This window comes from Pristiophorus japonicus, chromosome 11 (assembly GCF_044704955.1).
Source record: "Pristiophorus japonicus isolate sPriJap1 chromosome 11, sPriJap1.hap1, whole genome shotgun sequence".
In the NCBI taxonomy this organism is placed as follows: domain Eukaryota; kingdom Metazoa; phylum Chordata; class Chondrichthyes; family Pristiophoridae; genus Pristiophorus; species Pristiophorus japonicus.
Window position 1 is genome coordinate 62,441,811 of NC_091987.1, and position 27,506 is coordinate 62,469,316.

The 27,506-nt window shown below is 45.7% G+C and overlaps 1 protein-coding gene across 1 annotated transcript in view; it reads right to left on the reverse strand.

The window, feature by feature from the left end:
• Positions 1-630: 630 nt before the first annotated feature.
• Positions 631-27,506, reverse strand: part of efhc2 (EF-hand domain (C-terminal) containing 2) — a 193,963-nt gene continuing 167,087 nt past the window's right edge. Inside the window, exons 13-15 of the mRNA XM_070892930.1 lie at positions 27,313-27,405; positions 23,093-23,195; positions 631-981 (exon numbers count right to left, since the gene is read on the reverse strand). Of these exons, the coding sequence (XP_070749031.1) occupies positions 886-981; positions 23,093-23,195; positions 27,313-27,405 (292 nt within the window). The 3' untranslated portion in view covers positions 631-885. The remainder of the gene's footprint in view (positions 982-23,092; positions 23,196-27,312; positions 27,406-27,506) is intronic.

Sequence of the window (27,506 nt, forward strand, 5' to 3'; positions counted from 1 at the left end):
GAAGAACGAAAAGCAACATAACTTTGTTACACTGCGAGTGGTTAGGATCTGGAATGTACCACCTGAAAGGATGGTGGAGGCAGATTCAATTATGGCTTTCAAAAGGGAATTGGATAAGTACATGAAGGAAAAAAAATTGCATGGCTGGGGGAAGGTGCGGGGGAGTGGGACCAGCTGAAGTGCTCTTGCAGAGAGCCGGCACAGGCTCAATGGGCTGACTGGCCTCCTTCTGTGCTGTAACCATTCTATGATTCTATTCTTCCAAACATTACAGTGACTTAAATTAGAGCAGGTGAGTGTCCCTTTAAATATCACTGGAACTGGTAATTTCCTGCCAAAATGGCATCTAGGTCCTAATTATATCTCTGGACTCTAATTTAAACATAGTTATTAAGCTTCTACCTGTTTTTGGCAGGATCACCGGTTGTCTAATTTGAGGCCCTCTTGAAAATGGCATGGGGCAGGCTTCCAGCAGTAAGTCGGCAATGTTTGTTGCAATTTTCATTCTGCAACCACCCTATTTATGCAGAAAAATAGGGAAGAACGGAGACGGAAATCCACCTTGAGACTTCAGTCATTGCTCCAGAAAGTTATTTTGGTGTGAATAAATGTCACTCACAAAGCTGTATGAAGTTTTAAAATAGATATTTATTCTCAGTTAGTTATTCTACTAGACCCAAGCTAAACACTTACATAGAGAAGCCATACGGCAAAGTTCTTGTCCTTTCATTGTTTTGGGCTGATTTCTAACTACAACTATGGTAATGATTTGAGTTGCTGAAAGGCATTGATGGTTTTTCACACATGCTAAAATTCTATAATGAAACAACACATCAAAAAGTTAGTTCTGTAAGGTTTTTTAAGTAGGACGCATGTTGTGTCACTTTACTCCTGCTTGCCAAACATATCTTCGATGAAGGCTATATAATTGATGTTCTTCACTTGCTTAATTGGAAATGCTCCATTCTTGCCATTGTCAAACTGAAACAACAAACAGCAGGAAGAAAATTTAGTACAGGTTCTACATGGGAATCCAGAAATTTAGCAGAAAGGTATATAATCCATGCTCCCATATCCTGATCAGACCTTTACTATAAATCACACCAATTTTCTTTTAATTTTAGGGGTTAAATTTGAATGGATCCACCCCACCAGTGCAAGTGCAGTGGAGCGGAACTTCTCTTCGGCCAGCATGAAGACTGTAGATCCCAGCAGAAATCCCCAGGATAGGTTCATTTCAATACCTGGGACGACCTGTTCACACCTTTAGGGCTAGAAATTGGTCTTTTGGTGATAGTGGTATTTTATCACCATTTTTCGTCAAAAATACCGTTAAAAATACCGCTGTTTTTTAAGGCCTAAAATTGGCAAAAAAAATGCGCCCGACGGTAAAAATCGACGTTGCATAAGGATTCGCGGTGGAAACCGCGGTCCTCGCCAACTTTAGTCTGAGGCCGATTACCGCTAAAAAGACAGGCCCTGGGGGGGAGGAGGAAACACCAATAAAATTGCAAAAAATTTAAAAAATAAATCACAAAACAGTCACAAGACACTTATCTAGCAAATTGCTGAAAAGAATTAAAAAATAAAAACTTTAACTTACCTTTTTTGCAGGTCTTCATACTTACCGTTGTTTCAAGGATTGCAACGCGGGCTTTTCTCGGGCGTTTTTTTTTCACCCAGAATATGGGCGCACCGAATGGCCAATTTAAAGTGATAGCGCTTTTTTTTGTTTCGCATGACAGCGGTCCGCTTTTCAGCGGCATTTCAAAACCGCTGGTGCACAACTTTGGCCAATTTAGATGAACACCCTTTTCAGTCAAATAAGACAAAATATCGCCGAAAACATAGAAAATAGGTGCAGGAGTAGGCCATTCGGCCCTTCGAGCATGCACCACCATTCAATAAGATCATGGCTGATTGTTCCTTCAGTACCCCTTTCCTGCTTTCTCTCCATACCTCTTGATCCCCTTAACCGTAAGGGCCATATCTAACTCCCTCTTGAATATATCCAGTGAGCTGGCATCAACAACTCTCTGCAGCAGGGAATTCCACAGGTTAACAACTCTCTGTGAAGAAGTTTCTCCTCATCTCAGTCCTAAATGGCCTACCCCTTATCCTAAGACTGTGTCCCCTGATTCTGGACTTCCCCAACATCGGGAACATTCTTCCCGCATCTATCCTGTCCAGTCCCGTCAGAATCTTATACGTTTCTATGAGATCCCCTCTCATCCTTCTAAACTCCAGTGAATAAAGGCCCAGTTGATCCAGTCTCTCCTCATATGACAGCCCAGCCACCCCTGGAATCAGTCTGGTAAACCTTCGCTGCACTCCCTCAATAGCAAGAACATCTTTCCTCAGACTAGGAGACCAAAACTGAACACAATATTCCATGTGAGGCCTCACTAAGGCCCTGTACAGCTGCATTAAGATCTCCCTGCTTCTATATTCAAATCCCCTAGCTATGAAGGCCAACATACCATTTGCCTTCTTTACCGCCTGATGTACCTGCGTGCCCACTTTCAGTGACTGATGAACCATGACACCCCGGTCTCGTTGCACCTCTCCTTTTCCTAGTCTGCCGCCATTCAGATAATATTCTGCTTTCGTGTTTTTGCCCCCAAAATGGATAACCTCACATTTATCCATATTATACTGCATCTGCCATGTATTTGCCCACTCACCTAACCTGTCCAAGTAACCCTGCAGCCTCTTAACGTCCTCCTCACAGCTCACACCGCCACCCAGTTTAGTGTCATCCGCAAACTTGGAGATATTACACTCTATTCCTTCATCTAAATCGTTAATGTACATTGTAAAGAGCTGGGGTCCCTGCACTGAGCCCTGTTCCACTCCATTAGTCACTGCCTGCCATTCTGAAAAGGACCCGTTTATCCCCACTCTCTGCTTCCTGTCTGCCAACCAGTTCCCTATCCACGTCAGTACATTACCCCAAATACCATGTGCTTTGATTTTGCACACCAATCTCTTGTGCGGGACCTTGTCAAAAGCCTTTTGAAAGTCCAAATACACCACATCCACTGGTTCTCCCTTGTCCGCTCTGCTAGTTACATCCTCAAAAAATTCCAGAAGATTCGTCAAGCATGATTTCCCTTTCATAAATCCATGTTGACCTGGTCCGATCCTGTCACTGCTTTCCAAATGCGTTACTATTTCATCCTTAATGATTGATTCCAACATTTTCCCCACTACTGATGTCAGGCTAACCGGTCTATAATTACCTGTTTTCTCTCTCCCTCCTTTTTTAAAAAGTGGTGTTACATTAGCTACCCTTCAGTCCATAGGAACTGATCCAGAGTCGATAGACGGTTGGAAAATGATCAATGCATCCATTATTTCTAGGGCCACTTCCTTGAGTACTCTGGGATGCAGACTATCAGGCCCTGGGGATTTATCGGACTTCAATCCCATCAATTTCCTGAACATAATTTCCCGCTTAATAAGGATATCCTTCAGTTCCTCCTTCTCACTAGACGCACTGTCCCCTAGTACCTTCGGAAGGTTATTTGTATCTTCCTTCGTGAAGACAGAACCGAAGTATTGGTTCAATTGGTCTGCCATTTCTTTGTTCCCCATTATAAATTCACCTGAATCCAACTGCAAGGGACCTACATTTGTCTTTACTAATCTTTTTCTCTTCATATATTTATAGAAGCTTTTGCAGTCAGTTTTTATATTCCCTGCAGTTTTTATATTCTCATATTCTATTTTCCCCCTCCTAATTAAACCCTTTGTCCTCCTCTGTTGAATTCTAAATTTCTCCCAGTCCTCAGGTTTGTTGCTTTTTCTAGCCAATTTATATGCCTCTTCCTTGGCTTTAACACTATCCTTAATTTCCTTTGTTAGCCATGGTTGAGCCACCTTCCCAGTTTAATTTTTACTCCAGACAGGGATGAACAATTACTGAAGTTCATCCATGTGATCTTTAAATGTTTGCCACTGCTTATCCACTGTCAACCCTTTGAATATCATTTGCCAGCCTATTCTAGCCAATTCACGCCTCATACCGTCGAAGTTACCTTTCCTTAAGTTCAGGACCCTAGTTTCCGAATTAACTTTGTCACTCTCCATCTTAATGAGGAATTCTAACATATTATGGTCACTTTTCCCCAAGAGGCCTCACACAACAAGATTGCTAATTAGTCCCTTCTTATTACACATCACCCAGTCTAGGATGGCCAGCTCCCTGGTTGGTTCCTCGACATATTGGTCTAGAAAACCATCCCTAATACACTTCAGGAAATCCTCCTCCACCGCATTGCTACCAGTTAGGTTAGCCCAATCAATATGTAGATTAAAGTCGCCCATGATTACTGCTGTACCTTTATTGCACACATCCCTTATTTCTTGTTTGATGCTGTCCCCAACCTCACTACTACTATTTGGTAGTCTATACACAATTCCCACTAGCGTTTTCTGCCCTTTGGAATTCCGCAGCTCCACCCATACCGATTCCACATCATCCAAGCTAATGTCCTTCCTTACAATTGCATTGATTTCTTCTTTAACCAGCAACGCCACCCCGCCTCCTTTTCCTTTCCGTCTATCCTTTCTAAATGCTGAATACCCTTGGATGTTGAGTTCCCAGCCTTGGTCACCCTGGAGCCATGTCTCCGTGATGCCAATCACATCGTATCCGTTAACTGCTATCTGCGCAGTTAATTCATCCACCTTATTCCAAATACTCCTCGCATTGAGGCACAGAGCCTTCAGGGTTGTTTTTTTTAACATACTTTGCCCCTTTAGAATTTTGCTGTAATGTGGCCCTTTTTGTTTTTTGCCTTGGGTTTCTCTGCCCTCCACTTTTACTATTCTCCTTTCTATATTTTGCTTCTGACTCCATTTTGTTTTCCCCTGTCTCCCTGCATAGGTTCTCATCCCCCTGCCATATTAGTTTAACTCCTCCCCAACAGCAATAGCAAACACTCCCCCTACGACATTGGTTCCAGGGGCAAGTGTGGTCAATTTCTAGCCCGTAGTGTCCTTTGTCTGGCACCATCCCAAGTGTCTCAATGGAAAGCACGGCTGATCTCAGATGGTGATCAAAGCTTTATAAGGGTGTAATGGGCTCTTGGTAGCCTAGAAACTTACCCAGATATACCTTCTTGACATAGGAGAAGCAGGTGAAGGACTTGCCATCTCCTGCTCCCCCAGTGAAATTTACTGTGTATGTTACACGGGGCAAATTCCAATATCCATCAGGCAATCTACACAATCTTCACCCTAGCGCTTAATATGAATTTTGGGAACTGGTTTCTCCTGTATAAAATCACAAGACAGAAAAGTGTTATAAGAAGAATCATAGGGGGCGAAATTGCCCGATTGAGGGTGATAACCTTCCGGGGCCGGGACTTTTATAGCCTGGCCCGAAAGTCCCACCCCGACACGGAATTGGGCCTAGCGCCCATCAAAGGAAGTGGAGCACTGTCTCCGGCGCTCCGCTTCCTTTGAGGAGCGCTCCCGGGGGCAGAGTAAAGCGGAGGACTGCTGCGCACTCTGCACGGCCCTTTGGTGGCTGCCACAGAGCGACCAGGGCAGCATAAGACTGGGCCAGCAGCCCGGCACCCAAGATAAGAGTGCTGGGCTGCACGATGGTGACCAGGAGGCACTAACGGGGCGCAATAAAGGAGCAATTTCGCCCCCCATAGAATCTTACAGCACAGAAGGAGGCCATTTGGCCCACCACGCCTGTGCAGGCTCTGCCGGGTCCAATTTAGTCCCACAACCCAGCTTTTTCCCCATAACTCTGAAAATTAGTCTTCTTCAAGTACATGTCTAATTGCCTTTTAAAAGTTCCTATGGAATCTGATTTTACCACCCTTTCAGGTAGTGTGTTCCAGATCTTAGCAACCCACTGAGTGAAGAAATTTCTCCTAATTTTCTTTCTAATTCTTTTGCTAATTATTTTAAATACTTACAGTTGCCAGAGGAAGTAGTTTCGCCCTACATGCTCTATTAAAACCCCTCATAAATTTGAATATCTCTATTGGCTCTCCCCTTAACCTTCTCAGCTGTAAGGAGAATAAACCCAACTTCTCCAATATTTCCACATAACTGAATTCCTCATCCCTGGTGCCATCCTGGTAAGCCTCCTCTGTACCCTCTCCAGGGCCTTGGCATCCTTCTTAAAGTGTGGTGCCCAGAGTTGTACACAATACTCCAGCTGAGGCCTAACTAGTGATTTGCAAAAGTTTAGCTTGACTGCCTTCTTTTTGTATTCAATGCCCCTATTTACAAAGCCATGTATCCCTTACACGTTCTTAACTGCCTTCCCAACTTGGCTCTTGCACTACCCTTAGAATAGTACCATTTAGAATATACTGCATCTGCATGTTGTTTCTCCCAAAGTGGATGACTTCAGTTATCTGCATTAAATTGCATCGTCATGTATCTGTCCATTTCACCACTCTGTCTATGTCCTCCTGAAGTCTGCTGTATTCCTTGCTATTTATTACATTGCCAAGTATTATATTGTCCACAAACTACAAAATTGTTCTCCCTATATCCACGTCCAGGTCATTTATATATAACAAAAAGAGCAATGGTCCAATACCAAACCCTGGGGGACCCCACTGCATACTTCGCTCCAGTCAGAAAAACATCCATTCACCACTACTCTCTTCTTCCTATCCCTTAGCCAAGTTCATACCAAGTTATCACAGTCCCTTTAATACCATGGGCTAGAACTTCCACTTTTGTGGGGCGATATTTCCGGCATGGGCATTAAAAATGGGTTTTCAGATCGCTGGCTTCTCACCCATTCTCGAAGCACCTGGTCTCCATTTTTGAAAATGGGCGTTACTGCAAGCGATATAAAATGGTAGCGTTAAAAAATTTTAATCTTCTGCTGCAAAGTGTGGCCATCCTTAGCAACGGCATGGCAACGCTCGATTCCCGTGATTCAGGAGGTCAAGGGTCATCATGACATGCGCAGAAGAGGAGACAGAGAGAGAGGGAGCTCAGAGGGACTGAAGGCGTGTCTAGGTGTGGTGTGGCTGCTTTGGGGGGAAGGAGGGAGACTTTAGAGCTGCACAGCAAGTAGGCAAACAAAAAGTTGCTGTTACCAGCCACATATTTGCCCGAATTTGGCCTACAATGAGAGGAGGAGGCATCACAGCATGCTGTGGAGACTGACGCTGGAGAGAGCAGTGAGGTGGGAGAGGAGCACATTGGAGGGCGCAAAAGAGCCAGGAGGTTCTCGGATGAGGCAAATACCTCCCTCCTGCAGGAGGTCGAGTTACGCTGGGGTGATTTGACCCAGGGAGGGCGTGGGAAGCCCACCCCAAAGGCCTACCAGAGGATATGGACCAAGATAGGTGAGGTGGTCTCGTCGGCGACCAACGAGGTTCGTGAGGGCAACCAATGCCGCAAACGATGGAACGACCTTGTGGGATCCGCAAGGGTAAGTATTACATTGATTTACATGTACTTATGTACTTATATAATTTGATTTGTAACAGTCATGAATGACTGTCAGCAGTTGTGAGGTCTTTTACTTTTACCGGGAATGTTTTACTCAAAGCCTGCGGTCACGGTGTACGTCTTTAGGTAAAGAATGATAATTATCATGATAATCATGATTACATCTGTCGGTTATGTGTTATATCAGTCTCTGTGACAGTAGCTAGCAATGATATCACGCAATGCTCTCATGCCATGTCATCATGTCACCTTTTACAGAAGAAGCTATCGACGACAAGGTCCATGCAGAGACGAATGGGTGGAGGGCCATCACTCCCCAGCAACATCGCTGAGATGGAGGAGCGGGTGGTCATACTCGTGGAGAAGCACGGACACATCTGAAGTGATGCCATGTGAGTAAAGCTTACACCATTGTGTGATGTAAAGTCAATAGATGCCACACCCACTCATATCCAAACAATCATATATGATGGATGATTTCTAAAATTGTCATAGAAATAATGATGGCCGAATGAAAATCATTGGAATGCAAATGTGTTGATGGTCATGAAATGTGATGTCTGCGATGATTTTGTGATGGTGCTTTTGTCGTGCTTATGCTGTGTGTAGCGCTGGACTCACCTTGTAACCCTAGCGCCCACTTCTCCTCTAATAACCTCATTTGTGTTTTGCAGCTCAGCCAGCAGCGCGTCCTAAGGCAAGACCACAGAGGCCAGGAGGTCGAGGCGTGGGGCCCGACTCTCCAGACGATCCGACATTTGGTGCTGAGGAGCTCCGATTCTCACCCGTTAATCCGCTGGGTCTGTTCTCCACAGATGAGAGCGCGGACTTCGAGGAACTTGCATCGCCACGCTCCAGAAGCCATTCCACCCCAAGGCCATCAAGTGGTCCTCCGGTCATTCCCGTCTCCACTCTGGAGGTACCGGCCCCAAGCCCTTCGCCACAGGACACCCCATTTGTCCCCAGGACAGCGCCAACCCTGCGGAGGTCTCGTGGACGCGGCAGGTCTATTCCACGAGCGCCTCATGACAGTGGAGAGATGATACAGTTGTCCAGGAGGACTGTAGACATTGGTGACCAGCTCACTGAAGCATTGAGGGGCATATCCCAACAGCTGGCCACCATGACCGAGTACATTCCGCAGATGGCGGAGGCCCTGGATACGATAGCCAGGAACACTGCTGCCACAGGTGTCCCAGTGGTCCCCGAGTGCGGCACTCCACGCCTAGGTTCCACACCACCACTGCAAACGACAGATGAGAACAAGGACCAAAATCCTGCATCTGCATCAGAGAATGTTGCCCCCTCGGCACCCCGCCCCGCTCCCGTACCCGTGCAACGATCGCATCTGCCTTCATCACCCCCAATGAGGCACCGCCTGAGGAGCTCCTCGGCCAGGCGCCATGGAGCGAGGAGGGGAAGGGATAGAGGTGGGGAGAAGGGGAGGGGGGAAGGAAAGTGAGGTGCATGTCCGCAGGTGATAGCTGTGTTATATCTCCATCTGGGTGTATGCAATTTGTTGTAATGTATGGGGGCTGGGGATCACCCTCCTGCTTTGCCTTTGTATTCTGTGTTGTTGGACATGTTGAACATTTGATTGATGTCAATGGCGGAAAACGTGGGGTGTGGGCAGGGGTTGGGTGTTATTGGCTGTGATACTTAGGATTTCAGACCAATGTTGGTATAAAATTTTTGTTATTGAACATAATCTTGTTGTACATTGTCTCAGATAGCTGCACCGTTACACACTGGTGATTCCTAAATGAAAGGATTAAATATAACTTAACATCAATCAACGTAAACTTTAACTGGCACCACTGATGTCTGAACTGCACACACACAGCAGTGTGTCAGCTTTGTCACTCACATCAACGCTCTTTCAGGCAAATCGTTCAGATATCAGCTCCTCACGTAAGAGTGCAATTTTAAAAATGCCAGCCACACCGCTGGCGTTCGTTCAGAATAGTTCCACTTTTTCTGGGCGGTCTTTTGGGCGAGCGATATTGTGTGCAAGGTGGTGAAAGTGACAGTGGGCGATCTCCTGGGCATCAGTTTCGCCAGATGTGCTCTTTACGACAAAAAAAAGGGGCGGTATTATTGAATCTCGGCGTTAATTCCGTGCAGAAAGTAACGCTGGGCGATATTATGGGCGTTGATTTCACCCATTCTGATGATTCCGTCCAAAGATAGTGGGCGGGCGGTAATATTTTTTCCCGGCGTTAAGCACATGGGAAAAGTAACGCTCGGCGATAAGTTTCCTAAAATTGACCGTCAGTTTCCATTTTGTGCCAAAATGGACGATATATGGGCATTATACGTCATTTCAGTGGTAAAATAGGCGTTAAGTGGGCGTTAAGCATCTATTTTCCGAATAGGTCTGTTACTTTATCAAATGCCTTTTGAAAGCCCATCCCGTGCACTATCTGCATCAACCCTCTCTGTTACTTCATCAAAGATCTCAATCAGGTTAGTCAGACACGATTTGCCTTTAACAAATCCATGATGGCTGTCCCTTATTAACGTATCTTCTCCAAGTGAAAATTAATGTGTCCTTGACAATGGTCTCTAGTAGTTTTCCCACCACTGACATTACACTGATTGGCCTGTGGTTACCAGGTTTATCCCTCTCCATTTTTGAACAGGGATGTAATATTTGTAATCCTCCAGTCCTCAGGCATCACTCCAATATCCAAAGAGGATTGAAAGATTGTGGTTAGAGCTTCTGTAATCTCCATCCCAGCTTCCCTCAGTAACCTCGGATGCATTCAATCTGGACTGGGCGACTTGTTAATTTTCAGTGATGCCAAACTATTTAGCACCTCCTTTTTATCAATTTTTATCCTGTCCAATATCTCTACTTCCCCTTCCTCTATTCAGACATTAACTTAATACTCTTTTGTGAAGACAGATGAAAAGTACTCTGTTATCTTACTTTTGATAAGTAACAGAGAGGGTGGATAAGGGCAGTGCAATTGATGTTGTGTATGTGGTTTTTCAAAAGGCATCTGATAAAGTACCACATGTTAGGCTTGAAGCAAAATTGAAGCTCATGGGATATAAGGGGTAATAGCAGCATGGATACAAAATTGGCTAAAGGATAGAAAACAGAGAGTTGTGGTGAATGGTTGTTTTTCAGACTGGAGTGAAGTATACAATGGAGTTGCCCAGGGTTCAGTATTAGGACCACTGCTGTTTTTGATATACATTAATGACTTGGCACAATTAATGTACAAGGCACAATTTTGAAACTTGCAATTGACACAAAACTTGAAAGTGTTGTAAACAGTGAGGAAGATAGTAATAAACTTCAAGAGGACATAGACAGGTTGGTGGAATGGGCATACACATGACAGGTGAAATTCAATACAGAAAAGTGAGGTGATACATTTTGGTAGGAGGAATGAAGAGAGACAATACATGCTAAATTTTACTATTTTACAGAGGATGCAAGAAGAGAGTGATCTGGGGGTGTTGGTCCACAAATCTTTGAAGGTGGCAGGACAGCTTAACAAAGCAGAAAAAAAACAGAAAATACTGAAAATACTCAGCAGGTCAGGCAGCATCTATGGAGAGAGAAAGGGCTTTATTTTCGCCACCATTCGGCGTCGTTTTTTGGTGTCCGCTGATTTTTTTTGAGCAATCATGATTTCACAACTTTCCTCAAAGTTTGTACGCCGGCGGTGACTATCAGTGCCAGATTTTTTGCCGCAGGTCTGGTTGAAAACTGATTTCTGCGCCATTTTTGGCCATTTAACCGATTTTCGCCAACACAGATTTTTTTCAGGATGGCGCATAGTGGTCTTAAGTACTGATCAGAAAAACCCTACGTTAACTTAAGGAAATCAGCGCTGAGTATATTTTTGAGTTTTTGGAGCGAGGGAAGAAGATAATTTAAAACATAAATTCATGATGATTTTTGCAGAGGGAACTTGGAAAATAACTCGGAAAGTTAATTTTTCCCACAGAATGTTAGAAATTTAATTTTTTCCATGTTATGTGAGAAGGCAAATTGCGGCTCCACCCCACCACAGAATCTCTGCTCACGGGGCTCCAGGCACGGGTCTGAGGAATGCCGGCCGGCAGTAGAATCACTCCCTTGGCCGGACACAAGCACAGGAGCTCGGCGCTTGGATTCTACGCACCCCCCACCACTGAATCTCTGCTCGCGGGGCTCGGGCCATGGGTCCGAGGATCGCCCCCTTGGCCGGACACAAGCACAGGAGCTCGGCGTTTGGATTCTCCGCCCCCCCCCCCCCCACCACTGAATCTCTGCTCGCGGGGCTTGGGCCGTGGGTCCGAGGATCGCCCCCTTGGCCGGACACAAGCACAGGGGTTCGACGCTTGGATTCCACCACCCCGCCCCGGGCTCAGCTTGTAAAAAAGCCTGGGGTGAGGTGCGGGTGGCATACAAGCGCCGAGCTCACGTGGTTCTGTCCGGACAAGGGAGCGATCCTGCCGGCATGCATTCCAAACTGTGCATCGGAGATGGCACAACGCAGCAGCAAACATACGCATTACGGCAAAATCTTAGTGCCATAAATCACTGTGCGTCGCATCTCCATAGAGACAGAGCTTAGTGTTGCGCATGCGCGCAGACCAGGGTGAGGTCCATTCTTCTAGGGCATCACCCACCCAGTAAGTACTGTCTCACAATAACAAGAATAACAAAATTAATAATAATAATTATGGGTGCAAATATTACTTTGCCTCATGTAGTAAGGTTGGTTTACATGCATGCCATGCAGAGGCGATGGATAATACGCCACTATCGCAGAAACCAGATCGCTTGGGCATTAATGGGGAGGAGGCCATACCTTGATCGAATCTACAGGGACAAGCGCTCATACCTACACCTGAGTGAGGCAGACTGCATTCACAGGCTGCGATTTAGAAAGGAGGTCATCACCGAGATCTGCCAGCTAGTCAGGGCAGACATACAGCCAAGAAGTGGCAGGAGGTCTGCCCTACCTGTGGAAGTGAAGGTCACTGCAGCACTTGCCTTCTATGCTTCTGGCTCATTTCAAGCAGCAACTGGGGACATATGCTGCATCTCGCAGCCCGCCACACATTGCTGTATTCGACAGGTGACTGCTGCACTGTATGCCAAAAGGGATCAGTTCATCAATTTCCCTATGACCACGCAGGCAATGCGAGACAGGGCTGTGGGGTTCTCCAGAATTGCTGGTTTCCCAAAGGTACAGGTGTGATCGACTGTACCCACATCGTCTTGAAAGCACCTTTGGATGACTCCGAGGTTTATCGCAACAGGAAAGGGTTCCATTCCCTAAATGTCCAGCTCGTCTGCGACGATCTGCATCGGATCATGGCAGTTGATGCCAAATACCCAGGTAGCATCCATGATGCTTTCATCCTACGTGAGAGCGTTATATCTGCTAGAAGGGCAGAGCTGGTTGCTCGGGGACAAAGGGTACAGGCTAGCCACCTGGCTTATGACCCCCCTACGTAATCCCCGCACTGAGCCAGAGCGTCTGTACAACATGTCGCACATAACGACACGAAGCATCATAGAGCGGACAATTTGCATACTGAAGCAGCGTTTCCGATGCCTGGACCATTCTGGAGGCTACCTGCAATACACCCCTCACCACGTCGGTCAGTTCACTGTTGTGTGCTGCATGGTGCACAACTTGGCCGTTGTGAGGGGCCAGGCATTGGACATTGAAGATCCTCCTGCGGGGGGGGGGGGGAACGAGTAGGACGAAGACGCTGACAACGAGGTTGAGGAAGAGGAGCAGCAGGAGGACGAGGAGGACCAGCAGGAGGAGGAAGATGAACCCATGCCACCACCTCAACCCGCAGGACGACAACGGAGGAGGCAGCCTCGTGCACCTATAGCCATAGCTAGAGACTGGCATCGGCGGTTAATCCGTGATCACTTTGCTGCCTGAAGGCTAAACGGCCCAACAGTGTTGACTCTTTGCACCTGTTAGTGTGAAAAAATAATGTTCATAATAATGTTCGTAATGTTGTGTTGGTTTATGTTGCTTTAATTCAAAAAATAATGTGCAGGATTCTGCTTAAATTTTAAAATAATTAGGTTTATTAAGCATTTGTACAGTTTTACTTAACTTTAATTTTAAAAAATTGTATCAAACTAAACTTTTCAATGAAAACAACAAGTAGCAGCAACAAACTAACAAACTCTAGCTGCAGCCATCTCTCCTCCCCCTTATTCAAAGACCTTAGCGCTGCCCCTGTTGTTGCCTCTACCCCTACCCGTGCCCGTTGTCTCAGACTTCTGCTTCCTCACCCTGACCTCAAGGTTTTTTCTGCTTTCTGCATGAAGGTGTATTTATTGTTGGTGAGGTTGGATAGGAATAGACCTAGCAGACAGCATTGTGGAGGTCCGGGTTCCTCTTCGGACTCTTCTTCAGCCTATGGATGAACCCGCGGTACACTACTAAGGTTGGTTTGGGGATTGGAAAGTGAGTGTCAGCAGTTGATACTGCCAATTGCTGTTGGACAATGACAGCCTGGGTGTGTCCACTTATTGCAGCAGCTATCTCCGACATTCCCTCCCTAATCTGTCCCAACACTGCATCAGCCGCCTCCGACATTCCCTCCCTCATCTCCGACATTCCTTCCCTAATCTCCGACATTCTCTCCCTAATCTCCGACATCCCCTCCCACATCTGTCCTGAACCTGCTCCCATTCCTCTAGTGTTGCTACTTCTACTGACAGTCCCCACTAATTCTACCCTCACCCCACCATGATGTCCAGGAGAGATCTCGTTAGCTCAATGCTCTCCCTACTCATTCCCATGATCTGTCCTATGTCCCCTGCATCCTGCATTTCAGCTCTCCTTCCCACCCTCCTTGGCCGTCTCCCAGGTGTGGCTTGCTGCAACCCACTGGGACCTGCAGCCTCAGAGTGTACCCCATGAAATGTCGCATTGGTTGTATCGCTCAGCAAAGGGCTTGGTGTCCTCAGGGGGTTCACCGGCTCCAATTGCAATGTAACCATCTCATTATTGGGGTCTTCCTACTGCCCTTCATTGTCCAGCTCATCCTCGTCCTGAAGTTGATGAAGAATATCTGGACTAGCGGCTTCCTGATCTGCTGCTTCAGCATCTGTCTCTTCCTGATGCGCAACATCTGCAAAGCATAACAAAGCAGATGTTTGGTTAGCAGCAAGGGAGGGGGCAGATTGACATGAGTTTGTGGGTCACACAACGCAGGCTCTTTTCAAAGACCACGATGCCAACCCAAACTGTGCAATGTGCAGGGCTTACCTTCTCTCAGTAACCTGGGCCCAGCGTTCACATTGGTGGTTGATTTTCTCTTGCAAGATTTAATCATATCAGGAATCCTCTGTTCCACGGCTGTTAGTTGCAGCCTACTTGGCGCACCTCCTCCGTTTTTTTTACCTTTCTCGGTTGATCTGTGACACCTTCCTCTGCAAAGTTGAAAATAGAACTTTTTAAAGAGAGGGTCCTTCTGCTGTGGTGGCCACACACACACACACATATTAGTCACATTTACAAATGTAATTGCAGTGCATAAATAAAAATATTACTTACAGTAACTGCTTGGCCAAGGTCCTGCCACTTCTTTTTGATCTTCGTGCCATTTCTCAGGGCCATGGCCACTGCATTAAACTCTTCTGCAACTTGGTCCCAAAGTTTTGCTAATAGAGAGGGTTTAAGTTTCTTTTGTCCCGTTCTCCCTTTGTTCTCAAGCACATCCCATGTCCTCTCAATGATGTCTACCAGAGCTCAATTTCTTCTGCTAGAAATCTCTTGGCCCTTCCCCATTCCCCTTCCCTTGGATCCATCTTTTGCAGCTAAAATTTAAATGTCCAGATCCAACTCCGATCCCAATGTGTTCTCACAAGCTCTTGATCCAGACCAAGAAGTTCACTGTAGATGTGCGGACATACCCGTCACGTGGAAAAAGGTTTTTTTTTCCGACATGTGCTCACTGACCTTTCAGCGCACACTTGAAGCTCCACCCTCAGATTTAACTTCAGGTACCGCAGCGCGAAAATTAAATTTTACTTTGGCAAAAGTTGTTTGGTTTTTTTCCGTCGCAAATTGGCCGTATATCCTCCTGGGCGCCAAAAATCGGCAAAGTGTAAAACAGAGCCCAAACAGAGTTATATTTCAGGTCAATGACCTTTTGTCAGTTCTGTATTCTGTCAGGTATTTGATTGTATTCTGTACCTGACATTTGTCATAAACCTTTTTCTATTTTATTTTAACCTTTATTTCCTTTGTCATGCAGGGAGCTCTAGCTTTGGATATCCCAACTTTCCTCCTTATGGGAATATGCTTGGTTTTAGAATGTTCATTCAATTGCGAACAAAGCCCTTGCCATCCATGAACTTGTCATCAATGATTGCATTAACATCATGTGGGTGGACAGCGATACAAGGAAATGGTCAGAGCTGGCCGTTTCTGCAACTGGCACGATTGAAGTAGCGAGGCCACGAGAGATAGCAAGGTCAGTTGAGGGGTGATCACACCTTATCCTTAAATGCAGCCTGCCCATCTGGCTATACCTTCCACCACGGCTCAGACCGCCGTGGTGGCGGTGTGGCTCTCATCATTAAATCACACCTTGGTGTGTACCCCTACTCCTCCGAAACTTTCTTCTCCTTTGAGCATCTCACTCTATTCCACCCCTCTTAACTCTCATTTAAAATTCTCGTTCTCTACCGCCCACCCAATAAAAATTTTATAACCGAGAAATCTTCACTGCTTTCCTCCCTCAGCCTCTGCACCGAGCGACTTCTCATCCTCGGTGATCTCCATCTCAATTCATCATCCTCTCTCTTCTCTAAGTTCACTATCCTCCTATCGTCCCTTTATCTCTCTCTCCATGTAAACTCTCCAACCCATCATCACGGCCATCCCTCGACCTTGCCATCTCTCGTGGCCTTGCTACTCCCATCGTGTCAATTGCAGATGCAGCCATCTCTGACCACTTCCTCATATCGTTCTCCACCCACATCCCCCTTTACCCACACCTCTAACCCTACTTCCTTCTGTGTCCAGCCTTTGGCCCTCCATTCACCACAACATTTCTGCAGCTACCCATCAGATCAACCACACCCTGACTCTAATCCCTATTAAAACAATTACTCTCTCTCACCCTGGCCGTTCCCCCAGTACAGCCCTCATCTTCACGCCCTTAAATCCAAGGGATGCAGACTTGAATGGATACGGCGAACAACTGGTTTAGCCATTCACTGCCAGATCTGGCTGCAACACATAAAGCATTATCGGGTCCTGCTCTCATCTGGCAAAATTGCTCACTACACCAAAATCATTCTGGGATGCAAATATAAACCCTGGCTTCTATTCTCCATTGCTAACTGTCTTCTTAAACCCCGCTCCCTTGTCTCCTCCACCCTCATCTCATGAACTTCTTTGTTTCCTACATTATAACAATGACTACACTCCAAAAGTACTTCATTGACTGTAAAACGTTTTGAGATTTCCAGTGGTCGTGAAAGGTGCCATATAAATGTAAGACTTTGTTTTTGTCTCAAAGATTGAGACCATCCGTTCAGCTGCCTGTCAATTCACTTCCCTCCCTTGACCTAGCCCACTGGGCCAAACTTTCTCTGAGGTTTCCCCCTGCCCTATCCCTGAACTCACATCTTTCTCCAGTTTCTCTCTGATCTCTCCTCATGACCTCTCCGCGCTCATCTTGTCCATGAGACCCACCACCAATCCCTCAACCCTATTCCCACCAAATGAGCACCGAACTTCCTTTTCTAGCTCCCATGTTAACAGTTCTATCTCCTCATGTACTATCGCCCTCTCCCTCAAATCTACCGTCATCACCCCTCTCCTCAAAAAAACAACCTTTGACCCCTCTGTCCTAGTGAACTACCCGCCCCAACTCCAATCTCTTTTTCCTCGCCAAAGTTCTTGAACGCGTTGTCGCCTCCCAAATCCCTGCCCATCTATCCCGGAACTCCATGTTTGAATCCTTCCAATCAGGTTTCCACTCCGCCAAAGTATCGAAATGGCTCTCATCAAAGTCACAAATGATATCCTTTGTGACTGCAACAAAGGGATCTATCCCTCTTTGTCCTTCTCGACCTGTCTGCAGACTTTGATACGTTTGACCACTCCATCCTCTTCCAACACCTCTCCACCGTCGTCCAGCTGGGTGGGACTGCACTCGCCTGGTTCCATTCTTATCTATCTAATCATAGCTAGAGAATCACCTGCAATGGCTTCTCTTCCCACTCCCGCATTGTTATCTCTGGTGTCCCCCAAGGATCTATCCTTGGCCCCCTCCTATTTCTTATCTACACGCTGCCCCTTGGCGACATCATCCGAAAACGTCGCGCCAGTTTCCACATGTACGCTGATGACACCCAGCTCTACCTTACCACCACTTCTCTTGGCCCCTCCAGGGTCTCTAAATTGTTAGACTGCTTGTCCAACATTCAGTTCTGGGTGAGCAGAAATTTTCTCCAATTAAATATTGGGAAGACCGAAGCCATTGTTTTCAGTCCCCGCCACAAACTCTATTTCCTAACTACTGACTCCATCCCTCTCCCTAACATCTGTCTGAGGCAAAACTGTTATGTAATGATGTGTGTATCGTCCCAGTACCTTAAATGTATTGTAAGTACTATGCCACACCACAGAGGGCGCTGCGGTGGGAAACCCTGGTAGTACCTGTAACAAGGGCTATATAAGGCTGACCACCACACCTGGGAGGCACTCTGGAGCTGAACAATAAAGGACGAAGGTCACAGCAGTTAGATTTACACCAGACCGTGTGGAGTCAGTGATTTGTGTGCTAGATACACCACATTGGCAACAAGGAAGCGGACGAACTCCACGCAACCATGGCTACTCTGGGCTCGCTAAAGGATTTTACCGTGGGCAATGATTGGGAGGCCTTTACGGAAAGGCTTGAGTACTACTTCACAGCAAATGACCTGACGGAGGACACATACGCAATGAGAGAGAAGCGTAAGGCGATATTGCTCTCCAGTTGTGGAGATGAGGTTTACTGTGTCGTCAGGGATTTGCTGGCACCTGGGAGCGCCAGGGACAAGTCATACGAGGAGCTGACTGAACTCATTCGTGACCAGTTGAAACCAAAGGAGAGCATCCTCACGGCCAGATACAAATTTTACCATCACTGCAGACCTGAGGGCCAGGATGTCACCAAATATGCTGCGGACCTCAGGAGACTCGCGGCGCCGTGTGATTTTGGGGCACACCTTGACGAGGCTTTGCGGGACGTTTTCATTATGGGGATTGGCCACGAGGGCCTCCTTCACAAGCTGCTGGCCACGGAACCCACAGTCACTCTGACAAAGGCCATCGCCATCAGCCGGGCATATATGACCTCGACTTGCAGCACCAAGCAAATAATCCACACAGTCTCGAACCCGGCAGGCACTGTCCACAGGGTAGCACCCACCACGGACAAAACTGCAGAACATGGCTTTGCCCGGGGCAGAGAGCACAGACCTCGGGATCCTGGAGCTCAGAGTCCGCCGAGGGGGGCCAATCAAGCAGCACCATGCTGGCGCTGTGGAGGACGCCATGGGGCTCACCGGTGCAGGTTTGCGGAGTATACGTGCAATACCTGCCATGTTAAAGGCCACCTTCAGCGTATGTGTAAAAAAAATCGGACTCACCTTGTGGCTGGGGAGATGGGGGATGATCCACTGTTCAGCGAGGAGCAGGTAGAAGAAGATGAGGTGCTTGGACTGTATATGTGTACCGACGATTCGCCCCCAGTGATAAGAGAAGTAAAAATCAACGGAGTCCCAGTGAGTATGGAAGTGAACACGGGCTCGGGTCCGTCGTTGATGAGTCGGAGAACTTTTGATAAACTGTGGATTAACCCAGCTGCACGACCCAAGTTGGTCCCGATCACGGCGAAGCTGCGTACCTACACCAGGGAACTGATACCTGTTCTCGGCAGAGCGATGGTGCAGGTATCCCACGGAGACGAGACGCACGCTTTACCTTTGTGGGTCGTTGCAGGCGATGGGCCGACACTCCTCGGCCGGAGGTGGATGGGGAAGGTCCGTGGGAGCTGGGAAGACTTCATTCCTCCACAGGCTGCTGCTCCCCGGGGTGCTGCCGTGCCCCGGGTCCCCAGAGAGCAGCGCCGACCGAGCTGGAGCTGCAGCCTCAATCCACCCACAGGCAAGTCCCAGGTCCGGACCTCACACAGAGACCCTGCAGCCCCAGCCCCCACAGGCAAGTCCCAGGCCCGGACCTCACACAGAGATCCTGCAGCCTCAGCCCCCACAGGCAAGCAGCCCTGCACAGAGGGGCCCAAGGGGGGGTGGGGATTGAGCCGGCGGGGCGCTGCGGGCGGGGTGCTGAGGGATCCAGGGGCTGGCGGATCACAAGAGCCCCGCCGAGGAGCTGTTAGCGTCGGGCGGCGGCAGCAGCTGGAGGTCGGGGGCTACGGAGGCCGCGGGAGACGCGGCAAGTGCAGCCGCTGGAGAGGCCACGACGGCCGCAGGAGAGGCAGCAAGTCAGGTGGCAGCGGAGGGGAGCAGAGGCTGCGACGGCGGAGGGCATCCGGAGCAGTTGAGAAGAAGATGGCGGCGGCATCGTGTCGGAGCTGCAGAGCATCAAAGATGGCGGCGCCCAAGGAGAAGCCTCGTGGAATCCTCCTGCATCAAATATGGCGCCTTAAAAAGGAAATGCACCCGGGAGTCTTAAAAAGGCCTTACAAAGAGGTGGTCCCCACAAAGGACTTCTGTTTGGCAGAGCGAGTCTAAAATGAGCTATGTTAATGTGAGATAGTGAATTTATAATAAGAATTACTCTTTTTTTATGCTGAATGGCTACTGTATTTGTGTAAAATAATGGATGAAGCACAATTAATGATAACGGCTAACAAGGAAATCAAGGTTCCGCTACCAGTCAATAACCAGTTAATGTACCAGATAAAATGTACCATACTAACGCACTGTCTATGCCCACCTGCCTTCCGTTGGACAAGTGTGATGTTATGTAATGATGTGTGTATCGTTGTCCTGCGTCCAGGTGGGGGGGGGGGGGGGGAAGGTGATGTTATGTAATGATGTGTGTATCGTCCCAGTACCTTAAATGTATTGTAAGTACTATGCCACACCACAGAGGGCGCTGCGGTGGGAAACTCTGGTAGTACCTGTAACAAAGGCTATATAAGGCTGACCATCACACCTGGGAGGCACTCTGGAGCTGAACAATAAAGGACGAAGGTCACAGCAGTTAGACTTACACCAGACCGTGTGGAGTCAGTGATTTGTGTGCTACATACACCACAAAAACCACACTGTTCGCAACCTTGGTGTCATACTTGACCCTGAACTGAGCTTCTATATCCACGGCATAACTAAGATCGTATATTTCCACCTCCGTAACATCGCCTGTCTCCGCCTCTGCTGCTGAAACCCTCATCCATGCCTTTGTTACCTCTAGACTTGACTATTCCTATGCACTCGTAGCTGGCCTGCCACGTTCTACCCTATGTAAGCTTGAGGTCATCCAAAAGTCAGCTGCCCATGTCCTAACTCACACCAAGTCCCGTTCACCCATCACCCCTGTGCTCGCTGACCTCCATTAGCTCCCGGTTAAGCAACGCCTTGATTTTAAATTCTCATCCCTGTTTTCAAATCCCTCCATGGCCTCATCCCATCTCTGTAATTTCCTTCAGCCCCACAACCCCCGAGATATCTGTGCTCCTCTAATTCTGCGCTCTTGAGCATCCCTGATTATAATCGCTCAACCATTGGTGCCTTCTGTTGCCTCAGCTCTAAGTTCTGGAATTCCCTGCCTAATCCTCTCCGCCTCTCTTTCTTCCTTTAAGACACTCTTTAAACCCTACCTCTCTGACCAAGCTTTTGGTCACCTGCCCTAATTTCTCCTTATGAGGATTGCTGTCAATTTTTTTCTCTTATAACATTCCATTAAAGCGCCTTGAACTGTTTTACTATGTTAAAGGCGCTATATAAATACAAATTGTTGTTGTTTGTACCTGAATTATCTCCGCCTTGCTCATAGTTTAAATTTCCTTTTATTCCATCCTGATTTTCTTTTATATTGAAGAGTGGAATAGCTTGGGCTGCTGTGTTCTCCAAGGCTTTTGGTACTGCCAACCTGCATCAGCCAGTGAAGGGGAGGGTGTGTGTGTGTGGGGGACGGGAGGGGGAGGGCAGGGGCGATGGGCTTATGACCGAAATTTCCTCCTCCAGAAAGCAGCAAGTTTGAAGGTATGACCTCAGATCAGTAGTCCAGCAGTTTTCCAGTGGAGCTACCACTAGACACACATTTGATCCACTCATTCATATATTGTTTTCTTGGAAACAGATGACACTGATGCATTGGCAAAATAAACCAGATTGACTTTTTAGTTTTGTAGCTGCAAACTGGTCCTTTTACAAGCTTGTGGGCAAGACAATTTGATCTGAAGGTCCTTCACTGTAATATCAACACTTTATTGTACAAGTTCAAAGAAAAGATAAGATGAGCGCACTTTCAATACAAGGGATAATTTATCAATACATTGCACCAACCAGGAAGCTTTGCTTCAATATTAATATTAATCTCCATGTAAGGATGACAAGAAGGAAGCCTTAAACTTGACAGGACAGAAATCCATTTCAATCCATAATGGCTGGATTGTCCAACTATTAAAATAAAATATTAGTGAAAAAACACCAGAAACATCACCAAAATATTTTAATGCTGATATGGGTATTGTGCAGTCGTGGATTTTCTGATGGTGATACAAGTAGTAAATCCAAATGCCTCCCAGCCTGGAAAAAATGAAATGTCTTGTGGCTTAAGGCAATCCAAGAGGCTTATTCGAATATTTTATAGAATCTGTGACTTCTCTTTGCCGGCTGATCAGTTCAATCTTTGAAGATCTAAGGCATATTTTCTATATATTTGCAGTAACTGATGAAATGAAGCACTCATTTATCAAATACTATTATGTTCATTAATAGGAATATTGATTTATACTCTGACACCAAGATATCTCCTCACGCCTTCTTCAGCACTGGCTTAATGGGAACAATTGAGTAAAGAGAATTGGGGCGAATTTCCTCAGAGCTTCTGCGTCCGCCGCCATAACTTCGGTGGAAGTATGATGGAAATCCCTTTTACGTGTATAAACCGGGATTCCACTGCACTTCCGGCAACTATCTCACCTCTTCAAACAAAATCGCTATAAATAATGTAACACTACCAAATTAGCACTAATCAAAATAGTTCTGCCTCTGTTCATGTTATTCTGCAGCTTTGAAGAGGTGTTCAATGAAACTGACATAATTCACAATGTGAATGCTGTAAGTATGAGGCTTATTTGTGTGCCCTCTTTATAGCTGCAACATTCAGAAAAGAATAAAAATTAAGTAAATAAATAATTAAATAACTAGAAATAAATAGAAATTGTTGTATATATTGTTTTAAATCCAAAGACCCAAAGAAGTTACATTTAAAACAATTGTGACTGTTGGAACTGGTCTAGCATGGCTCTAGAATGTATAGGTCTTGCTTTGGTAAAATATGAATCCTTTACAACATTATGAAACTTTGCAGATAATGAAAAAAACATTTGTTTCAAATAAAGCGGTCTAGACCAACAATCTAATAATAATTGCAGCTAGATACAGTATATGTTACATTCTGTATCCTACCTTGACAAGCGTTTTTACATCGACGGATGGTACAGGGTTTTCTCTCCAGTTCAAGCCTAAGATAAGGTTCCTGTAAACCACTTGTCCATCAACACCTTGAAACCTTAAATTGTTTTGAAATAAATGTAGTGAGATGGTAAGAATATAATTGTGTTGTTGTGAAGTACACTTCCTAGCCTTGCATCTAATCCCAACAAAGAAATCATTCCATTAAATACCAAAACTGCATGCAGTATTCCAGGTGCGGCCTCACTAATACCCTGTTATAGCTGTAGCAAGATTTCCCTGCTTTTATACTTTATTCCCCTTTGCAATAAGGCCAAGATTCCATTGGCTTTTCTGATCACTTGCTGTACCTGCATCTTTTGTGTTTCATGCACAAGAACCCCCAGGTCCCGCTGTACTGCAGCACTTTGCAATCTTTCTCCATTTAAGTAATAACTTGCTCTTCGATTTTTTTCTGCCAAAGTGCATGACCTCACACTTTCCAACATTATACTCTATCTGCCAAATTTTTGCCCACTCACTGAGCCTATCTATGCTTTTCCTCCCATCTTTGTATCATCAGCAAGCTTGGCTATGTTACACTCAGTCCCTTTTTCCAAGTTGTTAATATAGATTGTAAATAGTTGAGGTCGCAGCACTGATCCCTGCGGCACCCCACTAGTTACTGGTTGCTAACCAGAGAATATCCCGACTCTCTGTTTTCTGTTAGTTAGCCAATCCTCTATCCACGCTAATATATTATCCCCAACCCCGTGAACTTTTATCTTGTACAGTAACCTTTTATCTGGCACCTTGTCAAGTGCCTTCTGGAAGTCCAAATACACCACATCCCCTTTATCCACCTTGTTCGTTACATCGTCAAAGAATTCCAGCAAATTTGTCAAACATGACTTCCCCTTCATAAATCCATGCTGACTCTGCCTGACCGAATTTTGCTTTTCCAAATACCCTGCTACTGCTTCTTTAATAATGGACGGCAACATTTTCCCAACCACAGATGTCAGTCTAACTGGTCTATAGTTTCCTTCTTTTTGTCTGCCTCCTTTTTTAAATAGGGGTATTACATTTGCAGTTTTCCAATCTGCTAGGACCTCCCCAGAATCCAGGGAATTTTGGTAAATTACAACCAATGCATCCACAATCCCTACTTCTCTTAAGACCCGAGGATGCAAGCCATCAGGTCCAGGGGATTTATCTGCCTTTAGTCCCATTATCTTACTGAGTACCACCTCCTCAGTGATTGTGATTGTGTTAAATTCCTCCTATAACCCCTTGACTATCCACTGTTGGAATATTGTTAGTGTCCTCTACCGTAAAGACTGATACAAAATATTTGTTCAGAGTTTCTGCCATCTCCATGTTCCCCATTACTAATTCCCCGGCCTCGTCCTCTACGGGACCAACATTTACTTTAGCCACTCTTTTCCTTTTTATATACCTATAGAAACTCTTGCTATCTGTTTTTATATTTTGTGCTAGTTTACTTTCATAGTATATCTTCCCTTTCGTAATCATTTTTTTAGTCATTCTTTGCTGGCTTTTAAAAGCTTCCCAATCTTCTGTCCTCCCACTAGTTTTGGCCACTCTGTCTGCCCTTGTTTTTAATTGGATACCATCCTTTATTTCTTTAGTTAGCCACAGATGGCTATCTTTTCTTTTACACTCTTTCCTCCTCACTGGAATATATTTTTCTTGAGAGTTGTGAAATATCTCCTTAAATGTACACCACTGTTCATCAACCGTCCTACACATTAGTTTATTTTCCCAGTCCGCTTTAGCCAACTCCGCCCTCATACCTTCATAGTCTCCTTTATTTAAGCTTAGTACACTGGTTAGAGATCCAACTTTCTCACTCACGATCTGAATTTGAAATTCAATCATACTTGCTTTGGAGGCAGTTCAGAGAAGGTTCACTAGGTTGATTCCGGAGATGAGGGCTTTGACTTATGAGTAAAGGTTGAATAGGTTGGGCCTCTACTCATTGGAATTCAGAAGAATGAGAGGTGATCTTATCGAAATGTGTAAGATTATGAGGGGGCTTGACAAGGTGGATGCAGAGAGGATGTTTCCACTGATGGAGAAGACTAGAATTAGAGGGCAAGATCTTAGAATAAGGGGCCGCCCATTTAAAGCTGAGATGAGGAGAAATTTCTTCGCTCAGAGAGTTGTAAATCTGTGGAATTCGCTGCCTCAGAGAGCTGTGGAAGCTGGGACATCAAATAAATTTAAAACAGAAATAGACAGTTTCTTAAACGGTAAGGGGTTATGGGACGTGGGCAGGGAAGTGGAGCTGAGTCTATGATCAGATCAGCCATGATCTTATTGAATGACGGAGCAGGCTCGAGGGGCCGTATGGCCTACTCCTGTTCCTATTTCTTATGTTCTTATAATGATCTGAAGTGTACTCTGCAGTTCGCAGACTCAAGTAACATTGTAAAATATTATCCCAAATCTGCAATGCTGATTATGTATTATTTGTAAAGCTGAGTTCTAATTTTTAAGATAAAATTCAAGTAATTCAGACGGGGAGCATTAATCCAGTTAGCACATTGTCTTAAGTTGAAGAGATTTCATCTCAGCTATTATTCGCAAAATTATGACTGAAGGATTGAAATAGCACATACATGAACAATAAAAACAACATAACATATATAAGGTTACATTTTTCCAGTACATGATGTTGCAATCTGTTGGAGCAGCAACATAGTGCCAAGGCAGTGGACTTTGGGCTCTCTATCCCACACACCGTTAATCCATGTTACTTTTGGAAAGCTCCAAGTGGAGGCCAGATACTTACCCGTAAAGAGAAAATCTGAAGCAGACATCCTGAGGTAACACTCCTTCACTCCTTTGCCTCCTAGTGGCCAGTTCAGGGCACCATTAATGGAGGTTTGGGAGCAGGTCATCTGCTCCTCCACAAAGGAGTGGCCAAAGGAAATTGGGGGGAAAGTGAAAAGATATTTTCTCTGAAGAGGGTTTTATAATCTACACATTCTCATGCAAAATGTTCCCATTCATTAGAATGTGATTGTCTCATTTACTATTCCAGTAATTTAATTATCGCACGAGCAGTACTTGCAAACAATCATTCCCAGCTGTTTATTCTAAAGTGCAGAGCACACAGATTTGAAATAATGGAAGTTAAACTGCTATTTACTCTCCCTGCAGCTACAGCTCCATGTGCTCCTTCCTCCTGATCCTCCTCCTCTTCCACTAGTCATGGTTTAATTTCCAGAAACACCCACATGATTGCAAAAGTGCGTTGCCAGAAGCCCCTTGACAACGTTGTACAGGCACTACTAACAGTTGTAAATGATCTAAGTAGTCAAAATCCACTATTTAATAAAAGCCAAAAGTCTGTAAAAACTTTCTGGTATTTTACCTGAGAGCAACTGAATATCCTTTTAAATTTTGGGCGGTCTTGAGCCAGGGAATCAGTGGGGATATTGCTTTGAGGGTATCCTTGAAACGTTTCCTCTGCCCACCTAGGGCTCGCTTGCTGTGTAAGAGTTCCGAATAGAGCGCTTGCTTATGGAGTCTCATGTTGGGCATGCGGACAATGTAGCCCGCCCAACGAAGCTGATCCAGGAGGGCACTGAGCACTCTGAGTCTCGTCGCCGAGAGCATGCGGCAAACCCTTTCTTTCAACCACTGTCTGCCCCACCTGCGACAGAGACTGTAATTCCCGCATTAGACGATACAGCCACCTGAGAACTCACTGTTAGCAAGTTTTCCTCAATTCCGAGGGACTGCCGATGATGATGATGTTGATGGTCCTTTTAAATATCGTTAAATAGCATGATCGCAACTTATTTGGTTTGCAGGCAGGTTGAAGAACTGTCAGTAGCAATATGGGTAGCAATCAAAATTCAAGTCCTGAAATTAGTTGGACCCCAATTTGCATATGGATTTTAGGCTCCTGCCTGTTTCGGATTGAGGTCTACTCAAAAATCACATCGGATGGGCCTTATATGTTTTTTTTTCTCAACTTCTGGAGCCGTTAACGCCCCATTCTAACACACGAGCATGAAAATTGACTCCCATGCATATGTAATCTTAGTATAATCCTGGCAATGTCCTAATGCAAACCATTACCATCCCAACTTTTCTCCTTGCAGAGTAATTGTTGTTATCACACTGCTGTAATAAGTAAACAGTTTATCTATCCCAATGGATCACACATAACAAGATTTCTATGTACTATATAAACTTACTTTGAAATCATTTCATCAAGAATATCATTCGGTATAGGCAGCTGGAAACCTTTCAAAATATTTCTACTTTCATGGAGTGGCAAGAATCCAGTTCTGTTAAAAAATGATAAATATAGCATTACACTAAATGGGTCAAAACGTTGATACTTAAATGGCACACTGGCAAGACTTGGCTATTAAAGGTACACGTAGAG